Source organism: Anser anser, assembly GCF_964211835.1.
Source record: "Anser anser genome assembly, chromosome: 6".
Classification (NCBI taxonomy): domain Eukaryota; kingdom Metazoa; phylum Chordata; class Aves; order Anseriformes; family Anatidae; genus Anser; species Anser anser.
In genome coordinates, this window is record NC_139726.1 from 30,573,705 (window position 1) to 30,593,346 (window position 19,642).

The following is a 19,642-nucleotide window of genomic DNA, read 5'->3' on the forward strand; positions in this document are numbered from 1 at the left end:
GATAACAGTTCTGTAATGGGTACACAGGAAACAGATTTTCCAGTTCACTATGTACTTAGCAGCAAGAAACTGATGAGCGGGGTCCCACGGTACCATTGTGATATTGAATGTAAATCTCACCACTGTAAGGAGTTTGTTCAAAGCGTAAAATCACAGAGGACATGGTTTGTTTGTGTTTTTTTTTTTTTTTTAATTTATTATTATTTTTAAATGTTAATGTTATGATGCGTGGCTGGCGAAGGACTTTTGAACTGCAATTAGTTACCGCAGAAGGAATAGCCTGACTTTAGCAGCCGGGAACATTTCCAGGACTCCACCATTAAGCCCAGTTAATGAACAGAACTAGGTCAGACAAACCTGGTCAAACCATAAGCAAAATGTGACAGTGGAAATGTGCCAAGAGCCCCTCCTTGTCTCTAGACAAATAGTCCACGGGATCTTATTACATCTTTGTGAGAAAGCTATGGCTGCTGAGAGGAGGGCATATAAGGCGACGCACACAAGCAGTGAGCACCAGCCCCTTCTCAGGGAATTCTGCCCAGGATCTCTGCACGGACTGCACCACACTGCAGTGCAGGCAGGCCACAGGAGCCCTGTGTCTGCTAAGAAAGGTCATTTTGAGTTATGCTGACGTCCAATGCACACAGGAATAAATGCCGTCAACAGAACTGCTGCCATCGGTACAAGCAGCAGGGCTCTCCTCCAGATGTTGTTGCTGGGAGTCCAGAGCCATCCTGCGAGCACAAGCACCAAAGTGGGCAACCCTGCTGGCCCACCACGTCCTCCCATGGAATTTGGTGTTGCCTCTACCCCTCGGCCAGGAAGCCTTTTGCACAGCTACAGCTGAGTGCCTGCTGCTCCCTTCTCAAGTGACAGTCTGCTGCCCGCTGTTTTTTTGATATTAGCACTGAGAAGCAGGACAAGATCCAAGCGGCACACACAAGTATCTAGGGCATGTAGGGAAGTACCATGACCCCCCTGACTACCATCTTCAGCTTCGTTTTCATGCTCTTTCACACCCCTTCACTGTTTAATGATGGCTTGCCCTCTTCCCCAAAACAAGAAAGAAAGTTTTGCTTTACTAGCAGACAAATGTGGAGATAGCTGTGCTCTGCAGCTGTGTGTCTCAAGTTACTATTTAAAATATGCAATCTGTCACCTGCGTTCCACATCAGGGGATGCTGAGTTAGCTGTTTTTGCAGCGTCATGCTCTGTGGGATAAGCTGCACGCGATCTTCGCCGACAAGTGAGCACATGGTTCTGATTTCTCTCTTGCCTTCAGACCAAAGAGAACATTTGTGGCAGCACAAAGCCTGTGAAAACTCCTGTGCTACCTTCTTCTTCTGGAAAGGGACAGGGAAGTGCCAGTGTAGATCATGACCTCAGTCACACCAGGAATATCCATACAGCTCTTTAGACCTTCAGAAGTGGAGCGCTCTTGGTGTCTCACCAACGTATCTTGCTGTGACAGTCCTGGATCATCATCTTCCTTGATAGTCACCTACAGGTCCTTGTAGCATAGCATCCAGGTGACAGTTTTGCCAGACTTAGTTGTTTTGACGCTCTGTATCATTTTCTCATCCTGTTTCTCATTCCTTATCACACGATTTTAGAGCATTATCCATGCAATATGCAAAATTGAGGTCATTGTTCTGGCAGATTAATTTGAACTAATCTAGAGTGACCTCTCCTATGTTTTTTCTGCATGAAATCAGGAGCACGTTTGAAAGTTCAAAGGTGAGCGTACAGGTTTCCCTAATATTTAAAGCCCTGCCAGCATATACCACAGCTGAAGTGAGATCTGAGCTTAACATGGAATTATGTGGTGGATCAAATATTGATTCTCTGTCAACAAATGTGACAACAGGAACAAGCTCAGAGTCACTTTCAGTGTAATCATATTTAGCGATGATAAGGCTCAATAAAGTGCTGAGAGCTCAACACTGTCCTGAGTATTCTGGAACTGGGATATGAGGCTGTCACTGAACCCACGCTGGTATAAAATTCAAGATATTAATCTGACTCAAGGGTACCAATATCACCAGGCACATAACCTACAATCAAACAAGTATTTTACTGTGTATTGTTCAAGTCTTTGCTGAAATGAAGCTGTCTAAGCTTTGGATAGCGTGCATAGAACTTAATGCTTAAAACCATTGTTCTTTCATCATCTGAAGAAGCCATTTATTTTCACTGTGAACATTTCAAGTCCTTGCTTTAAGACTAAAACACAGGCTTTTATCAGCCTGAGCAAAGCTGCAGCACAGCTCCAGACCTGAATAATGTCTTTGGTTTCATGCAGATGATAGTTCCATAAATCTGTAAATACTGCAGATGTTTTTACAGAGAAACTAGATTAATAAGAATCACAGAATCATGGAATCAAAGTATCATGGAATCACAGGATCCCAGACTGACTGAGGCGGAGAGGGACCCCCGGGCCCACCCGCCCCAGCCCCGCTCCAGCAGGGACACCCCGAGCAGGGTGCCCAGCCCCACGTCCCGGCGCCTCCTGAAGCTCCCCAAGGAGGAGACCCCACAGGCTCAAAGGGATATTCTTAGTTCATTGCTCTGCAGCAGAATGCTAGCATGTCGTTCACTTCTAAGCAGAAGACATTTAAAGGAGGATTACTTGACATTGCAAGGAATTTGATCCATGCCCCCTCCTTCAGAAATGCAGGTTGTTTTTGCCATCCTATCTTTTTTTTTTTTTTAGCAGATTTAGTATAAAATAGCATTTTCCCAGTTATGACAGGAACACTGAGGAACAAGCTAGTGCTTCGAAAAATGCTTGTTGTTGCTACCCCATAATTAGTATTGTTTGAACTAGTTGGCATTTATCCTAGAATAGATTTCACACTCTGTGAATGGGTTAATTCATTAGTTACATTTGTTTCAAAGCCTCTTGAGCAATCTAATCACTCCGTAATAGTAACTGACTAACCCAAATCTTTACCCTGTAAAATAACGTCGTTTATTACCAGAGGAAGAGTAACCTATTTAAGTTCTATACTGACATTTCACTGCAGAATATGACAAAAATTATTCAGGAACACCTGATGTTTCCATATTTGCTTTCCATATAGGTTTCATTTCCATTTTTATGGCAATGTCAGTATCAGTAGGCACAAAGATGCATCTCTAACTCTCTATCACCTGTTTTTTTCCAGACATGCCCTGCATATTAAGCACAATACTGCTCATACCAAACATGAACAGCTAGGGTGTAAGACCATGAACAAGCCACAAAGCAGGCTAAGTGAACTGAAATCTTGCTTACAACTATCAGCTAGGATTCTCTTATAACCATCCTCCCTTGGATGACCCAGGAGTACTTATATTCTCCATTCTGTCACCTAATCCCCTTTCTGCTAGGTCTGCAAATGAGCCTCTGTGTCTATTTATCTGTGATGTTTGAGTGTACTTACACCAAATCCTGTCACAGATCAGGACAGGATGCTTCATCTCTTCTCAATCAACATTTCAGCTCCTGGTTTAGGAGCTGAAACTCAGAGCTAGTCCTGTCTAGTTCCCATTTCATCAGTCAGGAAAGCATGCTCCATCATGCAACAAAACAGCAGAGGAAGGTAACGGTTCATGCTCAAAGGAAATTCCACGAGAGTTCCTCATTTCCAAGATCTGTATATAAACATCAGCTGCATGGATTGTGAACCCCATTTGTAACTTCTTGGTGGAGGTTTTCTACAATCACACTTTCATTAAGGTCTAACTGCTTCTTGCTTTTTCCTGGCATGCTTGGGCTCAGCTCCAAAAGCAAAATTTAATTGTCCACATGCTTTAAGTCCGAGTTTACTAATTGCATATCCTCAAAATTCTTTCCCACACTTTCTGTAGAGTTAGGCCACTGGGAATAGCATGAAGTGCATAAACAGAGTCATCTGATAGGAGCTCGAGCTGTTTGAGATGTTGATTCAATGCTGCTTTCCACTTGCTGAATACCTTCAAGGAATAACAGTACCGAAATCATAATGAAACCATGTAATTTAGCTTTCTGTAGTCACGGCAATGAGTGGATTTGTCAGATAGGGAGGAGGAGTAGGAGGCTGGCGCAGATGGCACTTTGTTACATACCTAACCACAAAGCCAACTCTGTGGGAGCGTGGTGTGATGGGAAGCTCATCCTTGGAGAGCTTTCACCTTCAGAAAGGAAAACTGGGCTGAGCTCCAGTGCCAGCACGGAACGCTAACCTTTCCTGGGACCGCTCTGTACGCTTCACTTAAAGCCCATCAACCCTTCTATAGTTGTAAAAAAAAAGTCTAAAAAAAAAATGATCTAGGTTTCATGACCTGCCCAGGTTCAGAGATAAGCACCAATTTCAGCAGTCATATCACCTTTGACAAACACAGGCCACGAAAAGCTGCGAAGTGCCCCAGCTAGCCATGTCCCAGACCAAAGTAAAACTAGATTTGTTAACGCTCACAGCGGTGCTGCCAAAGTCATTCTCTTTCCCAGTTCACATTAAAGGATGATGGAACACTTCTGATGCCAGACTCCCTAAAGCCGTTTAGTAGCTGAGAGATGTATCCAGCATCGCTCTGTGCATCACGAGCAGCATTTAAGGATAATCTCTACTACAAGCACAGGAAAATATTACTTATTGTTACAGCCTTCTCATGTGAGAAATCTGAGTAGGCTGCAGTAGTAGCTTATATTTTGCTTTAATTTTACACGGCTTGCATACAAGCTGTAGCAGCAAAAAAAATCAGGATAGCAAAAGCCTCATAGAAGGCCTATGGATCATAGCATTAGAGAAGTATTATTAACACAGGGTTTTCATGCTCCAATTATTTGCATGTAGTAGTTGCATTTATTTGCAGTTGACACTACTCTGGCTGGGAATTTTTTCGTGCATCTTAGCCTCCCATGAATTTTAGAGCTGGAAGAATACAAGGCGTAAGGCCGCAGTGGAAATAGTCAGCCTCACATGCAGCGGAGGCTCCTGCTTAACTCCCTGCTCTACTCTTGACTTAGGCATTTTCCGGAAGGACCAAGTAATGTGAGGTACTTCCTCTGCTCCAGATCAGGACGGAGGGAAGAAAATGACAGCGTTAGAGCTTACATTTACTAGCTTTCTACATACCATTAACTTATTCAAACAGTCTAAGGTAAATGAAAGCCAAAATCCTCTTATGCTTCACAAGTTATCCTCATTAATACCGTGTTTAGTTCCCACTAGTTAAAGCCGTGACTATATTTCTCTTAAAATTTTTGCTGTCTACTCAAGAGTTTCCTACTAGGATTAGAAATTTAAAACAAGAAAGCTAATAAAAAATACCAATCCCTATTGAGAAAGAAGATGGAAGAGAACACAGCCATCTATGAACATTATTTGTCCTCTCCCCCTCAACTATTTGAAAGAGCAGAAGACAACTCACACAGTAGTCAGCAATCAATACTGAGAAAGCTTTAGTCCTTCAGCTTGAATTAAAGACTTCCCCATTTGAGAATCAGAATGGGAAAATTGGCAGTAAGTGGTTCTCTGTGGAAAAATAAGTGTTCTTTAGTAACCACTGGTTGCTGCTTCCTCACCCGCCCCAGGAAGCGGGGACAAGGGAAAGCCACCAAAGGGATGCCCTGTCTGCACTGTGCCATTTATCCCCTGGTGACATGGGGATATCACTGAGGCTATCCCACACTGCTGGCACCCTGGGGATGTAGTGACAAGCCACAGTGTTGCAGTCTCCCTCTCCCCTACCAGGTCCCTACTGTGTTCCCATCTGCAGATAACATACTTGGAAGTCTTCCTGGTAGAATTCATAGGCACAGACCCAGACGAGCAGACTGGGTTTCAGAGGTCCCTCCTCTCCACCCCCATCCCTGTCCCCTTCACTGGTTGCTGGCGGAAAGGCAGTTCATTTCATACACATGTGAGGGTGAAGGCTATTTGCTGTTAATTAGGCAATGTCAGTTCTCCAAGTAATATATTCAGTAGTACCCCAAAACTCCATCTCGCTTCTCAGCTTCAGTTTTCACCTCTGTTGTGTAGTTTTGTTTGTTTGTTTGTTTTTGTATGTGTGAGCCATCACATTGAGAAGGTTAATACCCAAGTGTTACTGGGACTATTTGCAAATGAGACACTAGTTAGTACGTGTATGGTACAAATTGGTAGCAACTGCTTACCTCAGGCATAATAGCTGATGTATTACGTGGCAGAATTCACTGAGAGGCAATTGACAGAAGCAGCACCACAGCCATTATCTGAAGGATCTTCATCATCCACTTACATTCCCAGATGGTTTAGAAGAGAAAAGAAAACAAAGCAGTTTGACTTTTTTTTTTAATGTAGCTCAATGAACTTGATATATATGTTAAATTTTCAAAATCTTTGCCTCCTCTGTCCTTAAGACTTAACATTACCAAATAACCAACTGTCAAGACAAGGATTACACAAGAAGATATTTTTAAAACCACAGAAAATCTAGTTACAAGTATCATAGCAAAACAACTGCATTGAGAAAAGAGCTTAACAGCTCTGCGAGGCCAGAGCTGTATGCCCAAATAATGACAAACTGTTTAAGCATTTTGGCAAAAATAAGTAAGTTACTGAAATTATTCTATTCACTGCTGTGTTATATGTCAGTAGAGCTAGTGGATACAGTTTTCCTGAGACTATCCCTTACCAAGGTGTCCTCATGCTAAAATGTTTCTTCTGTTAAAGTTTGCTTCACATTTTACAGTTTTGGAGCTTAAATCCATAAAACAATGATCCTAAATATGAATTTATTGAGGTGAATTCCCAGCTGTGTGTATAGCTAGCTTGAAAATAATTTGTTTTACTTCATAATACTTGTTTTACCTCATAATAATTCTTTGTGCTAGTGACAGCAATGTTTCATCGCAACATCATTTTTTACTTCTTTAACAGGGAGTGTAGTGATAGGACAAGGGGCAATAGTTTTAAACGGAAAGAGCAGAGGTTCAGATTAGACTTATGGAAGAAATTCTTCCCTCAGAGGGCGGTGAGGCCCTGTCCCAGGCTGCCCAAGGAGCTGTGGGTGCCCCATCCCTGGCAGTGCCCAAGGCCAGGCTGGATGGGGCCTGCTCTGCTTGAGGGGTCCCTGCCTACGGCAGGGATGGCACTGGGTGGGCTTTGAGGTCCCTGCCAACCCAAACTGTTCTGTGATTTGTAATTTACCTGAAGTAGATTAGATATTTATTACAGAATCCCAGAATGGATGAGGTTGGATGGGATCTCTCAAGATCATCTAGTCCAACCCCTCCCTGCCGAGCAGGATCACCTAGAGCACATTGCGCAGGATGGCATCCAGGCAGGTTTTGAATATCTCCAGAGAAGAAGACTCCACAACCTCTGTGGGCAACCTGTCCCAGTGCTCTGTCACCCCCGCAGCAAAGAAGTGAGCAGTTATTACTGCTCTAGGTGTTCCTGCGTGAGAATAGTGGCATTTTTAGCATTCCTCTTTCTTTTATTGGGACCACGATCAAGTTTTCAGGGCAATTCTACACACTTTATCATACGTACAATCATAGAATAGAATCACAGAATCATTAAGGCTGGAAAAGGCCTCCAAGATCATCTGGTCCAACCATCCCCTACCACCAGTATCACCCACCAAACCATGTCCGCAAGCACCACGTCCAACCTCTCCTTGAACACCCCCAGGGATGGTGATGCCACCACCTCCCTGGGCAACCCGTCCCAACGCCTGACCGCTCTTTCTGAGCAGAAATGTCTCCTCATTTCCAGCCTGAACCTCCCCTGGTGCAACTCGAGGCCATTCCCTGTGGTCCTATCGCTGGTTACCTGCGAGAAGAGGCCGACCCCCAGCTCCCCGCACCTTCCTTTCAGCATGAATTGCAGTTACAACTTCTTAAACGCTCAAGTCAGCGCCTCGCTGGCACCGAGCCGATTACTGCATTTATCATTAATCTGACAGGAGCAAACTTAGCGACGTGATCCCGCGGACTACATTTCCCGGCGCGCCCCGCAGCGGGCACGGCTGTGTGACGCAGGGGAGGGGGGCACGGCCTGCGTGTGCGTGAAGGAGGCAGAGGAGAAAGACGGGGGGCGGAGGGGGGCAGCCCGGTCCCGGGGCGCGCGCCGAGCCGTTAGGACCGTTACGGCCGTTGGGACCGTTGGGGCGCGAGGGGGTGAGCGCGGCGCTGAGGGGAGGGGAGGGGAGGGGAGAGGGGGGGCCGGCCGCAGGCTGCCGGCGGGACCGGCCGCCGCCACGGAGGTGAGGGAGCGGGGCCGGCGGCCGGTCCGCAGCTGGCAGGGGGCCGCCGTCTCGCCCTGCCCCGCCGCCATGCAGTGAGGGCGGCCCCGGCGCTGCCCCCCCGGCCCGGTCCCTCTGTGGCGAGGCGCTGCCGGGGAGCGGGGGGGGCCCGGCGGGGCGGGGAGGGGACGGGGACGACGACGAGGAGGAGGGGAGCGGCCGCACCATGAACTACCAGCAGCAGCTGGCCAACTCGGCAGCCATCCGGGCCGAGATCCAGCGCTTCGAGTCGGTGCACCCCAACATCTACTCCATCTACGAGCTGCTGGAGCGCCTGGAGGAGCCCGTGCTGCAGAGCCAGATCCGCGAGCATGTCATCGCCATCGAAGGTGAGCCTCTGCCCCGCGCCGGCTGCCCCGGGGTGCCCCCAGACCCCGTGAGGGGCTGGGTTTTGGGGGGCCCGGCTGGAAAGCGGGGCTCGGTGCCGCTCCGAGAAGTTGCTTGGCTGCCCGCTTGCTGCTGGCGTGCAGGCAGAGCAGCATCCTGCGAGCACCGGGGTAAGGTGGGGAGGACGATGCCTGCCTTCGGGAGAGCTTGAGAAAAGGAGATATTCGGTGTTCCGTACGGCTCCGATCGAGACACTGAATGTACGGCTTCCGTTTCAGTGTTTCATTGAGTAAACAAGATGTACAGCCGGATCACAGAGCAGTAGTCCATGCGATAGTATAAAAAAACAAAAAGCAAACCCGCAGGTTCGATAGCAAGATGGAGATAAGTCTTCTAAGCGTAGATTTATACGTATCTGTCCTCAAAGCAGCGCTACAGATGCACATCCTAAGCAGTTCAAGAGTGCAAAACAAGAAAAAATCGCGCTGGGAACTCTGTAGATATTTTTCTTAGCTACCACTGGAGTTAAAAAGAGCAAACAGTATTGGCTAAGAACGTGTCTTTTAAGAAGAGATCTTTGAGTTATTTTGCGTAGTCGCTTAAAGCCTTGTATTGTGTGCTTTTGCCATTGAAGTAGTCTGCCGCTGTTTTGGAAGGGATTCGAGTGAGCAGAGTATGATGTATAGCATCTGAAATAGAGAGCTGGTTACAGCTATCAGGTTTTGATGGCCTCTGTCCTCCTTAAAGCATATGTCGTAAAGAAAGTAACTGGGATTTGTGACTTCAAAAGCTAACTGATTCATCTCACTGGAGCCGTGCAGCTTGAACAAACAGGCAACGTGGTATTAAACACGGGTACCATCAACATTTTAGGGGGAGGGGGCAATAATCCTTGTTAGTGTCCTGCATAGCAAGCTGGGGAGCCTGGCAGCGCCTGTCACGTATTGAAGAAGGCAGTTTGATGAACGGACTTGACTGGGGACTGAGTATGCAGTAGAGGTTTCTGCGTGTTGCCTATTGTACTTGTCACTTGTTGAGATGATGATGAGTGGCTGTCAGCTTCTGCGCCCCTCCTGGGAGTCCTTCCATTTGCTCTCTGCTTTCACGGAAGAGATGGAAACTTAATATATGTTGTGGGAAGGGGACACAGGCACCACTGTTCCTTTCGCAGTACTGCTGGTGTTTGGATTTCTGTGGGATAGATGATGTCCTTCAGGGAAAAAAAAAGATATATATTTAGTGGTAATTAATGCATGTTTTTGTGGTTCTAAATGTCATGTTTCTTGATGCTTAGTGATGCAGCCAAGCTTGTGCAGAAGTGGGAGGAGGATGTGAAGTGTTCTCTGTAGTTATCTTCGTAGCATGTGACTCGCGTTTGTCTTGTCAAGTATTAATGGCTTGTTACCTAACTGTAGCTCCGTTCCGTTGTCACTCATAAAGGCTCTAAAAACAAAACAGCAGCCTGCAAATGTCTTTCAAAAGCAAAGCTGATGAGTAAAATTTTCGGAGACAGTTTGCTGTCTAACTTGCGTTGGACACTGAGTCATGCAACCAGCACATCTGATTCATGGGAAAGATTTATCTAGAAAAAGTGCCTATTTTAGGTCATTTTTCATTTGGAGGGCTCTTGGAGTAACCCTGAATTTTACATATATGCAATTTTTAGTAACAACAGCAAAAAGAAAAAAGGCAAAAAAGATTCACCTCTCTCCTGGATTACAACTGCACCAGGTTGTGTATTTTGGTAAACCTCCTTTGACTATTTTTCTGTGAAATTAGCTCTTAGCTTTACATGGTAACTTCTTATTGCGTGTTTGGAGAACTTGGAGGGTCTCATCTGTTTTGCTGCTGTTGCAGTCTCGTAAGTCCTTACTGAGCTGCAGAGTTGAGTGTTGTAATGATAACTCCCTAACTCACATGAAGCCTTTTGAGTTCAAGGTATTCAGCTTTTTTACTGATAGTGAGGAATTGTGGTGTTGGCACGTGGCTGAGATGAGAAAATATTAAGTAACTTTGTGCTGAAATAGTTTTTTCCAGTGGAAAAAGAAAACGTACCCTTTAAAGAAAAGAATGTGGTCTCGTTAGTTCAGGCTGCTTTAAACCGTAACTCCAACCAGCATGTGCGCCTTGATCAGCTCCAATAATTCTTACTTGCTCAAGAGAGGTTTTATGGATCTGGAGGAGAACACACTTGGAATCTAAAGCAGTTTGAGACTTAATTCAGCAAAGTACACTATTACTTATTCTCAGAATTTCTTTTTTGTTGTAGATGTCACTGGCTTACTCAGTCTACTATTAAAAAAAATAAATTATTGGCAGTGTAAACTCCTTTCTAGGCTTTGAGCTCTGTTAGAGGAGTGTCTGGGCACACTTTCTGGATCAATGACTGTTGCAATAATGTGAAATGAAGCTGGTCTTCTAGCAGCAATGATTCTTCATATTCAAGGACAGGAGTTGTATCTAATCCTAAGAGAGCAACTGCTGACTGCTAATTGTGTCCTGAATTGATGCTTTGATTTGATTTGATTTTTTCAGAGATTTCTTTCCTTGTGTTGTCCTGAGTTTGGTGTGGTAATTGCTAAAGCATTTGTGTGATATTGGTTCGTTAGTTTTTCCACATAGGATAAAAGTGCTAAGAGCTGGTTACTTTCAGGTTCTTGCATTTCACGGTTGCAGAATTAAATTTGAAAATTGAACAGAAGTATGTTTTTTGTTATGAAATCCATGATAAGTAACCAAGCAACTTTAGATGCTGTCACTTAGGCTGTTACCTGTTCTGTGGCTCATGAGCTGAGTTCTACGAGTAGAGGCATCAGTACTTGATCAGCATTCAACGGTTCTTGGATCAAGTATGTACGGTACTTATGAACAGAGAGAAGGAAACATGAGTAGACTTCAGCAGTCCTTAAACTGCTGGAAACACCATAGATTTTCAAGACAGGATACTCTCAAGGTGTGAATGTAGTTATGTAAGGGTAGGTAACAGCTGGATGTATCAGTTCCCTTTTCTCTTGTCCAGAATGAGGCTAGTGCTGTGTTGCTATAAAATTTGAAGAATGATGCAAAACCAAAGAAAAGGAGTGAAGCAATCTGAAAATTTTCTAATCCTTCACGAAATTACGTTAAAACAACTAAATGGTGTCAATGTCTTATTCTTGGCTGATAGTCCATAAAAATTCTTTTGCTAATGTACTTAACTTGTTACTAACAGGCACTAATGCAGCAGGCGTTGAGCATCCAAAATAGTTTGCTATCCTTTTGCACAGTGGCAAGCCTGTCAAAACACTCTGCTTCAACACGGGGTTTGAGCAGATTTTTCTAACTACGGGAAAGACAAGAAGTATCTTGAATCCTCTGCTGATAAAACAAAGCCTAACGACCACGCTTAAGATACTGGCTTCAGTGTGCCCTGACAGTGATTTGAAGATCTCTGTGGTCTGTGGGTTTTTTTTGAGGGTTTTTAGAGGTTGTTGCTTTGAATCTTACAGATGCTATACCAAACGGTGCTTAGCTATGAAGAGCTTTGCGCCAGAGTATCTTCTTGTGATTCCTATTTTAATCTTTCTGTTAAAGAAGAAGGAAAAAAGAAGGGATTTCAAAATTGTTTTGTGAATGCTAATTTGGGTTTTGAAGTTATGATTATTAACTATTTCCCTTCAGTCTTGGGACTTCAGAAGTCATCTCAATCTTAGAGAAAAGATGAGGTCTGTATACTTGGAAATGACATGTTCAGGGCAGTGCAGAGATTGTGGTGCTGTGGGGAGTGGGTGCTGGAATGTGGTGGAAGGTATAAATAAGCTGTGCTTTATTTTTTCTTCAGTCATTTTTAAATATAGTATTTTTTGATAAAAAAGAAACTTACGGTTGAGTGAAAGCTCTTGAAGTGCAGGTTAGGGGCACCTGTCATTGCTGTGGGTCTCAAGCTGTGTTTTGTTCCCTGCCATGGCCCTTCTTTCCTTGGAGCCCTCTGCTTCGTGACTCCTTAAGTGCTGGTACTGGGGGGCGCCGTCTCACAGAAGTTATGTTCGCTTCTGGGTTTGAGATAACAGTAGTATTTTAACACATCTTGAGACTGAGCAATGAGACAAATTGGGTGAATGTACTGTTAAAAAAAAAAAAAAAAAGAGTTCTGCTGTGGGATATGAGTCTACAGACAGAAATGACAAGGATGCCAGCGATCAGCCTGTTTTGTCTCCCTGTTCTGGAAGGGAGGCTGCAGCGAGGAGGCGTGGGTCTCTTGGTAACAATGGATAGGATGTGAGCAAGAAGTCTCAGGTTGTGCCAGGGGAGGTTTAGATTGGATGTGGGGAAGGATTTTGTCACGGGCAGGGTGGTTGGGCACTGGAAGGTGCTGCCCGGGGGTGGCAGAGTCCCCGTCCCGGGAAGTTTTTGGGATGTTGGGTTTAGGGATGGGGTTTGGTGGTGGGACCCAGTGGGTCAGCTTGGTGGTTGGACTCGATGACCTTGAAGGTCCTTTCCAACCTATGATTACTTGTTGAAAATACGGGATTTGTCTTTAACTTGCCTGTTTGTGACGAGGCAGGGGTGAATCGCTGCGGTGAAGTAGATGCTCCTTAATAACGTACAGGGAGCTCGTGGGAGGCTGCCAAGGCTGTCCTGCAATCAGCTTTTGCTGAGAGCGGTATCAAAGCTGCAACTTGAAAACGATTATAGCCACTCTGAAAGCTGAATACCGGGCACCCCTTTTACTTAGCCCTTCGGTTGAAACAGACTTAGGAGATCAAGCATCTGTGTATCTCCTTGCAAGCAAATAATTTAAGTCAAGCTACTGGGGAGGAGAGTTTGGGAGTATGTTGTAGTATTTAAATAAGTCAATGGAATGATGGTGTAGTTTAGATATTTAAGTGTAAATGAGCAAAGCTGAAGAAACAAGTTTTGCATAAGACAGTGGCATCTTGAAACCTTAATACTAGTCACCCTGTTCAAGCTGTTTTACTGCTGTGCTTTTTTAAACTGTGGATCAGTCTATGGGATTTGTAGTGATAAAGCTGATACTCCAAACGTAATGAAAAATGATGCAGACCCATTTCATATGGGTGCCAAAATGCTTTAAAATGGTTTTGGAGGCTGATTATGACATCTTAGCATGCAAAACAAGGGTAATTTTTGCTCGGTTTGCTTTTCAGGTCTGCAAAATAAATAATTTAAGATGTAGTAATTTGTCTGGCAGGAGTCTGTAGTCTTGCACTGAATTTTACTTTGAGGAAAACTTTTTGAGGCAGTGTCTGGGGAACAGTTTCGTAGCATGGCCATCTTGTTTCAGATTTGTGGGAGAGAGGGCAACAGTAGAGCATGCTAGCAATGTGCTTTTTTGTGTGTTCTGTTCTGTTCTGTTCTGGGGGATTCAATTCATGTGGTTCAGTCAGATGTAGGGAATCCAGTCAGCCAGCACCTTGAATATCGTGCTCAGTTTGGGGCCCCTCACTACAGGGAGGTGTGGAGATGCATGAGCGAGGACTCTGGGAAGGGCCTGGAAACGAGGCTGGGAGCGGTGGCTGAGGGAGCCGGGGCTGCTTCGTCTGGGGAGGAGGAGGCCGAGAGGAGGCCTCGCGGCTCCCTGCAGCTACTGAGAGGAGGCTGTGGCCTGGCGGTGCCCGTCTCTTCCCTCAGGTGGCAAGGAGATGGTCTCAAACATTGCAACGGGCAGCCTGGGGCACTGGTGGGATCCCTGTCCTGGGAGGTATTTAGGAGCCGTGTGGATGCGGTGGCTGGACTGGATGTTGAAGGTTTTTTCTAACCTAGGTGATCCCATGAGTCTGTTACCCAGGGTGTGAGGTATCCGCTCTCTAGCTGTGAACTTCACTGTGTGGAGCAAGGGGGTTGAACCTTGCAGCAAGTGATGAAAACTGTGAAAATACCATGTATTCCATTAATTTGCAAATACTTATGGGGTATACTTAAAAGTAGCCCATCAGACTACAGTATAAAATGGAAAAAAAAAAGCATACTTTTTTGGAGAACGGTGGAGTTTGGGAATGGTGCCAGGCAGATGAAGAATGTCTCCACAAACCTCAGGAATACTTCACTCTCTGCTGCATCACAACTGGGAACTTGTTTTGTCCCTGCCAACGAGAAGGGTAAATGGCGCTGTTGGTATTTAAGATAACACGAGTGCAAAATAACGTAGTAGCTGAAATAGAGAATTCATTTGCATCTTAACTGTGTGACCTTTTGCTTACAGCGCTTTTAAAACATCGTTTCTGCAATTGTTGTTTTTTGTGTTAAGGTTACCCTTTCTGACTTTGATACAGACAGCCTTCTACCATTTGTGGAAAAAATCTAAAATGATTTCTTACAGTCAGTGAAAATTACAGGGGATAAAGTTCCCCTATTCTGAAAAAAGAAAACATTGCTTTAAATGTTTTCGGTAATCCTAACCTCTGTGAGAATAGGAGATTTGTCTTCTGTAATATTAGTTTTTGTCCTTGACCAGCTTCAAGGACTGCTTGTGCTTCATGTTACCCGTACTGACAGGGATCTATGCTAAGCTTCTCTTTTGTGCTCTGGCTTGTCTTTATAACGTGCGATAATTGAGCAAGGACTGCTGGATATGGACAAACTGCGGGATGTTGCTCACTTGTTTTAAGGGCTTCTGGGAATTGGGCACCATCAGGACTTAAATATGGCTTCATGGAGAGAGACATCTCTGTGTGGAGCCCTGTGGCGAGGCTGTGCAAGTGCCCTGCAGGGGCTGCTGCCTGGGTGGAGGCTGGAATATTGGGGGCCTTGGGACAAAGATCCCAAAAGGTCCAGGACCAGGTTGGAGCAGGAGGCAGTGACACAGAGGAGGAGATGCCGCAGCTGTCCCTCTACCTGTGACTTCAGCAGACCTGTGCACCGCTGGGTCCACGGCGGTGCTGAGGCTCCCTGGGATGCTGCAGCTGGCCGCAGACCCCTGGGCACATGAGGAGGATGAGGGCTCTAACCCCAGGTGTACCCTTCGCCCCCTGTCCAACCCCACTCCAGCCTTGGTGTTTTTCATGAGGTGCTGTGTGGGGACACCCCACTATGGCTCTGGGGCCTTCCTGGGAGTGCAGGGCTTAGACCGGTTTGGTTTGGGGTTGGTGCTGGGAGCCCTGCACCCAGGCTGAGGGTGCTGGTGTGGTGAGCGGTGCCTGTACCCCAGTGGGAAAGCAGCTTGGCTCAGGTGCCTGGATCCTTCCTGGATGCCTGGTCCTTTGCCAGCCTACCATACTAGGGGAGGGTATCTGGGGGGAAGATTAACTTTTTCTTTTAAGAAAATAAAACTAAGTTCTCAGCATTGGTAAGTGTTGGGTCCAGTGCTGAGTTCCTCAGTACAGGAGAGACCTGGAGCTACTGGGGGGAGTCCAGTGAAGGGTCACGAAGATGCTGAAGGGTCTGGAGCACCTCTCCTGTGAGGGGAGGCTGAGAGAGCTGGGGCTGCTCAGCCTGGGGGAGAGGAGGCTCAGGGGGGAGTTCATCCGCATCCACAGACACCTGAGGGGAGGGCACAGAGCACGGAGCCGGGCTCCATCCAGCGGTGCCCAGCGCCAGGCCGAGAGGCCCTGGGCACAGCCTGGAGCCCAGGAGGCTCCCTCTGAGCACCAGGCAGCACTTCTGTGCTGGGCGGGTGCCGCAGCCCTGGCACAGGCTGCCCAGAGCCTGTGGGGTCTCCTCCTTGGGGAGCTTCAGGAGGCGCCGGGACGTGGGGCTGGGCACCCTGTCTGAGCTGAGGCGGGATGGAGGAGGTGAAGCAGTTTCACTGAAGAGTTCCTCCCCAGGGGCAGAACTCTGCACCTCTCCTGGTTGGACTCCCCCAGGCTCCTGCCTGCCTGCCCATCTCCGCGGCCTGTCCCTCTGGGGGTGGCTGCGTGGCCCTCTGCTGCATCAGCTGCTCCACAACGTCTGCAGATGTGCTGCGGGTATGCTCTGCCCTGTCATCCAGGGCATTCATTAAGACGTTAGATGAGATCAGAGCCAGCCAGTATTGACCTCTGGGGTGCACAGTTGGTTACTGGCCTCTGTGATGGCAAAATTGTTAATATTTCAGAGGGAGAGGTCTGGCTAAGAAGCTTATCCTAACTAAAAGAACATTCCTTTGAGCTCAAAGCCAACAGTCTGTGGTTTTCCCAGCTCCCTGCTTCTGAGCTAAGACAATACTGGGTGTGCCACTCCTGTGGGCTCCACCAGGAGCCATCTCTCCCAGTCCTCCTGTTATCACTGATTGATTCCCTAGAATTGTGGCAGTTAGCAAGCTTCTTAAGGAGTCCATCCCTTCCAGGGATGCATACCTGCCTTTGTTAACACCGAGATGATTGTTTTTTCTCACCTCTCTCTTCAATCAACTGGCAGAGAACAGGGAAGCAGAGGATGAGATGGAAAATGCAGCATTAACATGCAGTGAAGGGAGAGGGTTCAAGGGTGTTCATAAACTCTCCAGCCTGAGGGTAGAGGGTGGGGAATAGTGATAAGATTAAATTTCTTTTAAAAGGATGTTGTAAAGTCAAGAGTATTTCAGTTCCCCGTATCTATACGGAATGATTTCAACAACTTTTTAAGTCTTCTGGACAGCTTTTGATCCAAAGTTGTTTGGAGTAATGTGTACTTCTGTGTAATTGTGATAAGGTTATAAATATTGCACAAATTTTGTGAATAACCTTAGAAATAAGGTAATAATAAGATGTGGTCTCGCATTGTTGTGCTCAGGCTACCGTGGAAATGTGACCTCATAGAAAGTTCCACTTTGTAATTACAAATGTAAGAGGAAGCAGGCATTGTTGGATTCCCTCGTTCGTAGTGCATCCATTGTGGTGCAGCTGACAGCCCCAGATCTTCCTGGAAGTGTTTAGTGTCTCTTAAAAAGAAGATGGAAGCAGATGCATTATTTAACCGGTCTATACACATCCAATCTCATTAATGCTATTTCAGGCTTCTGACTAACGTCGTCTTTGGAGGCTATGCAATGCCACAGATGAAGGGGTATTGAGATGACAGTGCATTTCCAACTCAGTGAGCGGCTTTGCTTTCTTTTTCCCCCCTGTTGCTTCACTGAGCCACTTGAAGAAGCAAGCACAAAAATACAGGGTTGATATGACTGAGGTGTATAATTTTTGTGTCTTGTGTAGTAGCTTTATTTGCTTACATACTTGGGTAATGAATGTAAGCCTAATGATTAGACAACTATTTTATTTGCTAATTTCCCCTTCTATGCTTAAGTAAATAAATACAGGCAAGCAAAGTGACTCTTGCGAATGCTGTAATTGAGTCTATAGCTTTAGCTGTATTGCAATACATCTGTGGGCTTTTTATTTGTTTACTTATGAGAAGCTTCAGACTTGTATTGGTTTTTATCTTTTTTTTTTTGGTGTCATTTTGAGGGAATTGAAGGGCCATTTATAGCCTAGATGAAAACAATTGGACATAATTTAATATGAAAACTGGAGGAAAATTCTCCTTAATGTGAATTTGGTAGTGTTTACAGTTTCTATTAAGCTAAAACTGCAGATGATGTTCTTCCTGTTAGTAATTTTTCTATGAATTTATACCACTATATCTGTACTTCAGAGCTACAACTAAACGTGAGCCAGCAGTGTGCCCAGGTGTCCAAGAAGGCCAATGGCATCCTGACCTCCATCAGAAGTAATGTGGCCAGTGGGGCTAGGGGAGTGATCATCACCTTGTATGCAGCACTGGTGAGCCTGGGGTCAGGGTCCTGGTCTCTTCCCTCAGGTGACAAGTGATAGGACACGATGCGATGGCCACAAGTTGCATCAAGGAGGTTTAGGTTGGGCATTAGAAAGAATTTCTGCATGGAGAAGGAGGTCAGGCACTGGAATGGGCTGCCTGGGGAAGTTGTGGAATCGCCATCCGTGGCGGTATTTAAGAGACGTGAGGATGTGGCACTGAGGGACGTGGTTTGGTGGTGGGAGGTGTTAGGTCAGGTTGATGGATGGATGGGGTGATCTTGCAGGTCTTTTCCAACCCAGATGACTTTGATTCTACGTTTTTCAGTAGCAGAACCAGGAGGACACAGCAGGATAGGTACTGTTGCAGGATATTTTAGCATCCTGTAACCAGTACTGTGAGAATGTGCAATTTCTGTTATTTCCCTACTTCACTTAGCATGCTCAGAAGAAAAGCCAGGAAGCCTGTCTTTTAGGTATCACAGCAACTGTGTTCTCTAGGGGAAATGTGCTAAAAGCATGCCACTGGCTGCCAAGGCAGCAGTCATTTAAATGTATCCCACTTAACTTTGCAAATGTTTGTGTATCGGAGTTAACTAATTGTGAACCAGAAGGAAGGCTTTTTGCATCACTTGGTCAGTAACCCAAGAAAGATTTCCTGTTTTTAATCCAGCAGTGAATTTCACCAGAGATACCAGCCAAACTCAGGAAAACACACCCAAACCAGAGATGTGGGGAAAAGGAGAGAGATGTTGAAGGCTGTGTATGGATTGATAAAGCACACAGTTGAAATAAATCTCCAAATGGTCCCTCATTTTCCCTGTTTTCTAGAGTGTCACAGCCAGAATTAGTCATTCAGTGAACCTACTTGAAGTGGTTTGAAGCTTTATAATCATTTTAATGTCACGGAGACAAAGATCCAGTCGTCTAGTCAGCCTTCCTGTAGCAGCTGTCCTAACACTCCAGCTCGGTGAAGACAGGGTGCCAACTATAGCAGTCGTGACCTGCAGTATTTCTGGTTATGAGCTTGCCCTGCTAAATTACCTGTATTGCTTTCAAAACGTTGAGCTGCCTGCACGGGATACAGAAGTTAAATTTTCTTATGGATTGTATGGAAAGCATTGTTGCGTAATATTGGACTTAAATTTGTTTGAACTATGAAGAAGCAAGCCTTTGGTTTTATTGCCTTCCCCTCTGCCTGTGAGGTGAGATTACAGTATAAAGGGGAAAAAGCATTCAAGAGTGTTCAACCCTTTCCGAATTGAAAGGAAGAAGCTTTCTTGGGTTTCTTTGCAGAGTATTTGAGAGACAAGATTTGTATGTGGGTGTTTGGAAAGATATAGTAAGAATTGAGAAACTGGAATTGATGGAAAATAGAGTGTGAGGACAGCAAG

At 45.7% G+C, this 19,642-nt stretch overlaps 2 protein-coding genes across 8 annotated transcripts in view; one reads left to right on the plus strand and one right to left on the minus strand.

Moving 5' to 3' along the window:
• TRPM8 (transient receptor potential cation channel subfamily M member 8) overlaps positions 1-7,983 on the minus strand; it is a gene marked incomplete at its 5' end in the record, with an annotated part of 140,709 nt that extends 132,726 nt beyond the window's left edge. For all 3 annotated transcript variants that reach the window (XM_083841492.1, XM_083841493.1, XM_083841490.1), the window contains 2 exons: positions 6,143-6,241; positions 7,785-7,983. In XM_083841492.1, coding sequence (XP_083697618.1) covers positions 6,143-6,151 — 9 coding nt within the window. The remainder of the gene's footprint in view (positions 1-6,142; positions 6,242-7,784) is intronic.
• Positions 7,984-8,248: 265 nt separating this feature from the next.
• Positions 8,249-19,642, plus strand: part of AGAP1 (ArfGAP with GTPase domain, ankyrin repeat and PH domain 1) — a 375,831-nt gene continuing 364,437 nt past the window's right edge. For 4 of the 5 annotated variants that reach the window (XM_083841487.1, XM_083841488.1, XM_083841479.1 and 1 more), the window contains exon 1: positions 8,249-8,585. In XM_083841487.1, coding sequence (XP_083697613.1) covers positions 8,423-8,585 — 163 coding nt within the window. In that variant the 5' untranslated portion in view covers positions 8,249-8,422. The remainder of the gene's footprint in view (positions 8,586-19,642) is intronic. The other variant, XM_083841481.1, reaches the window with a different exon arrangement.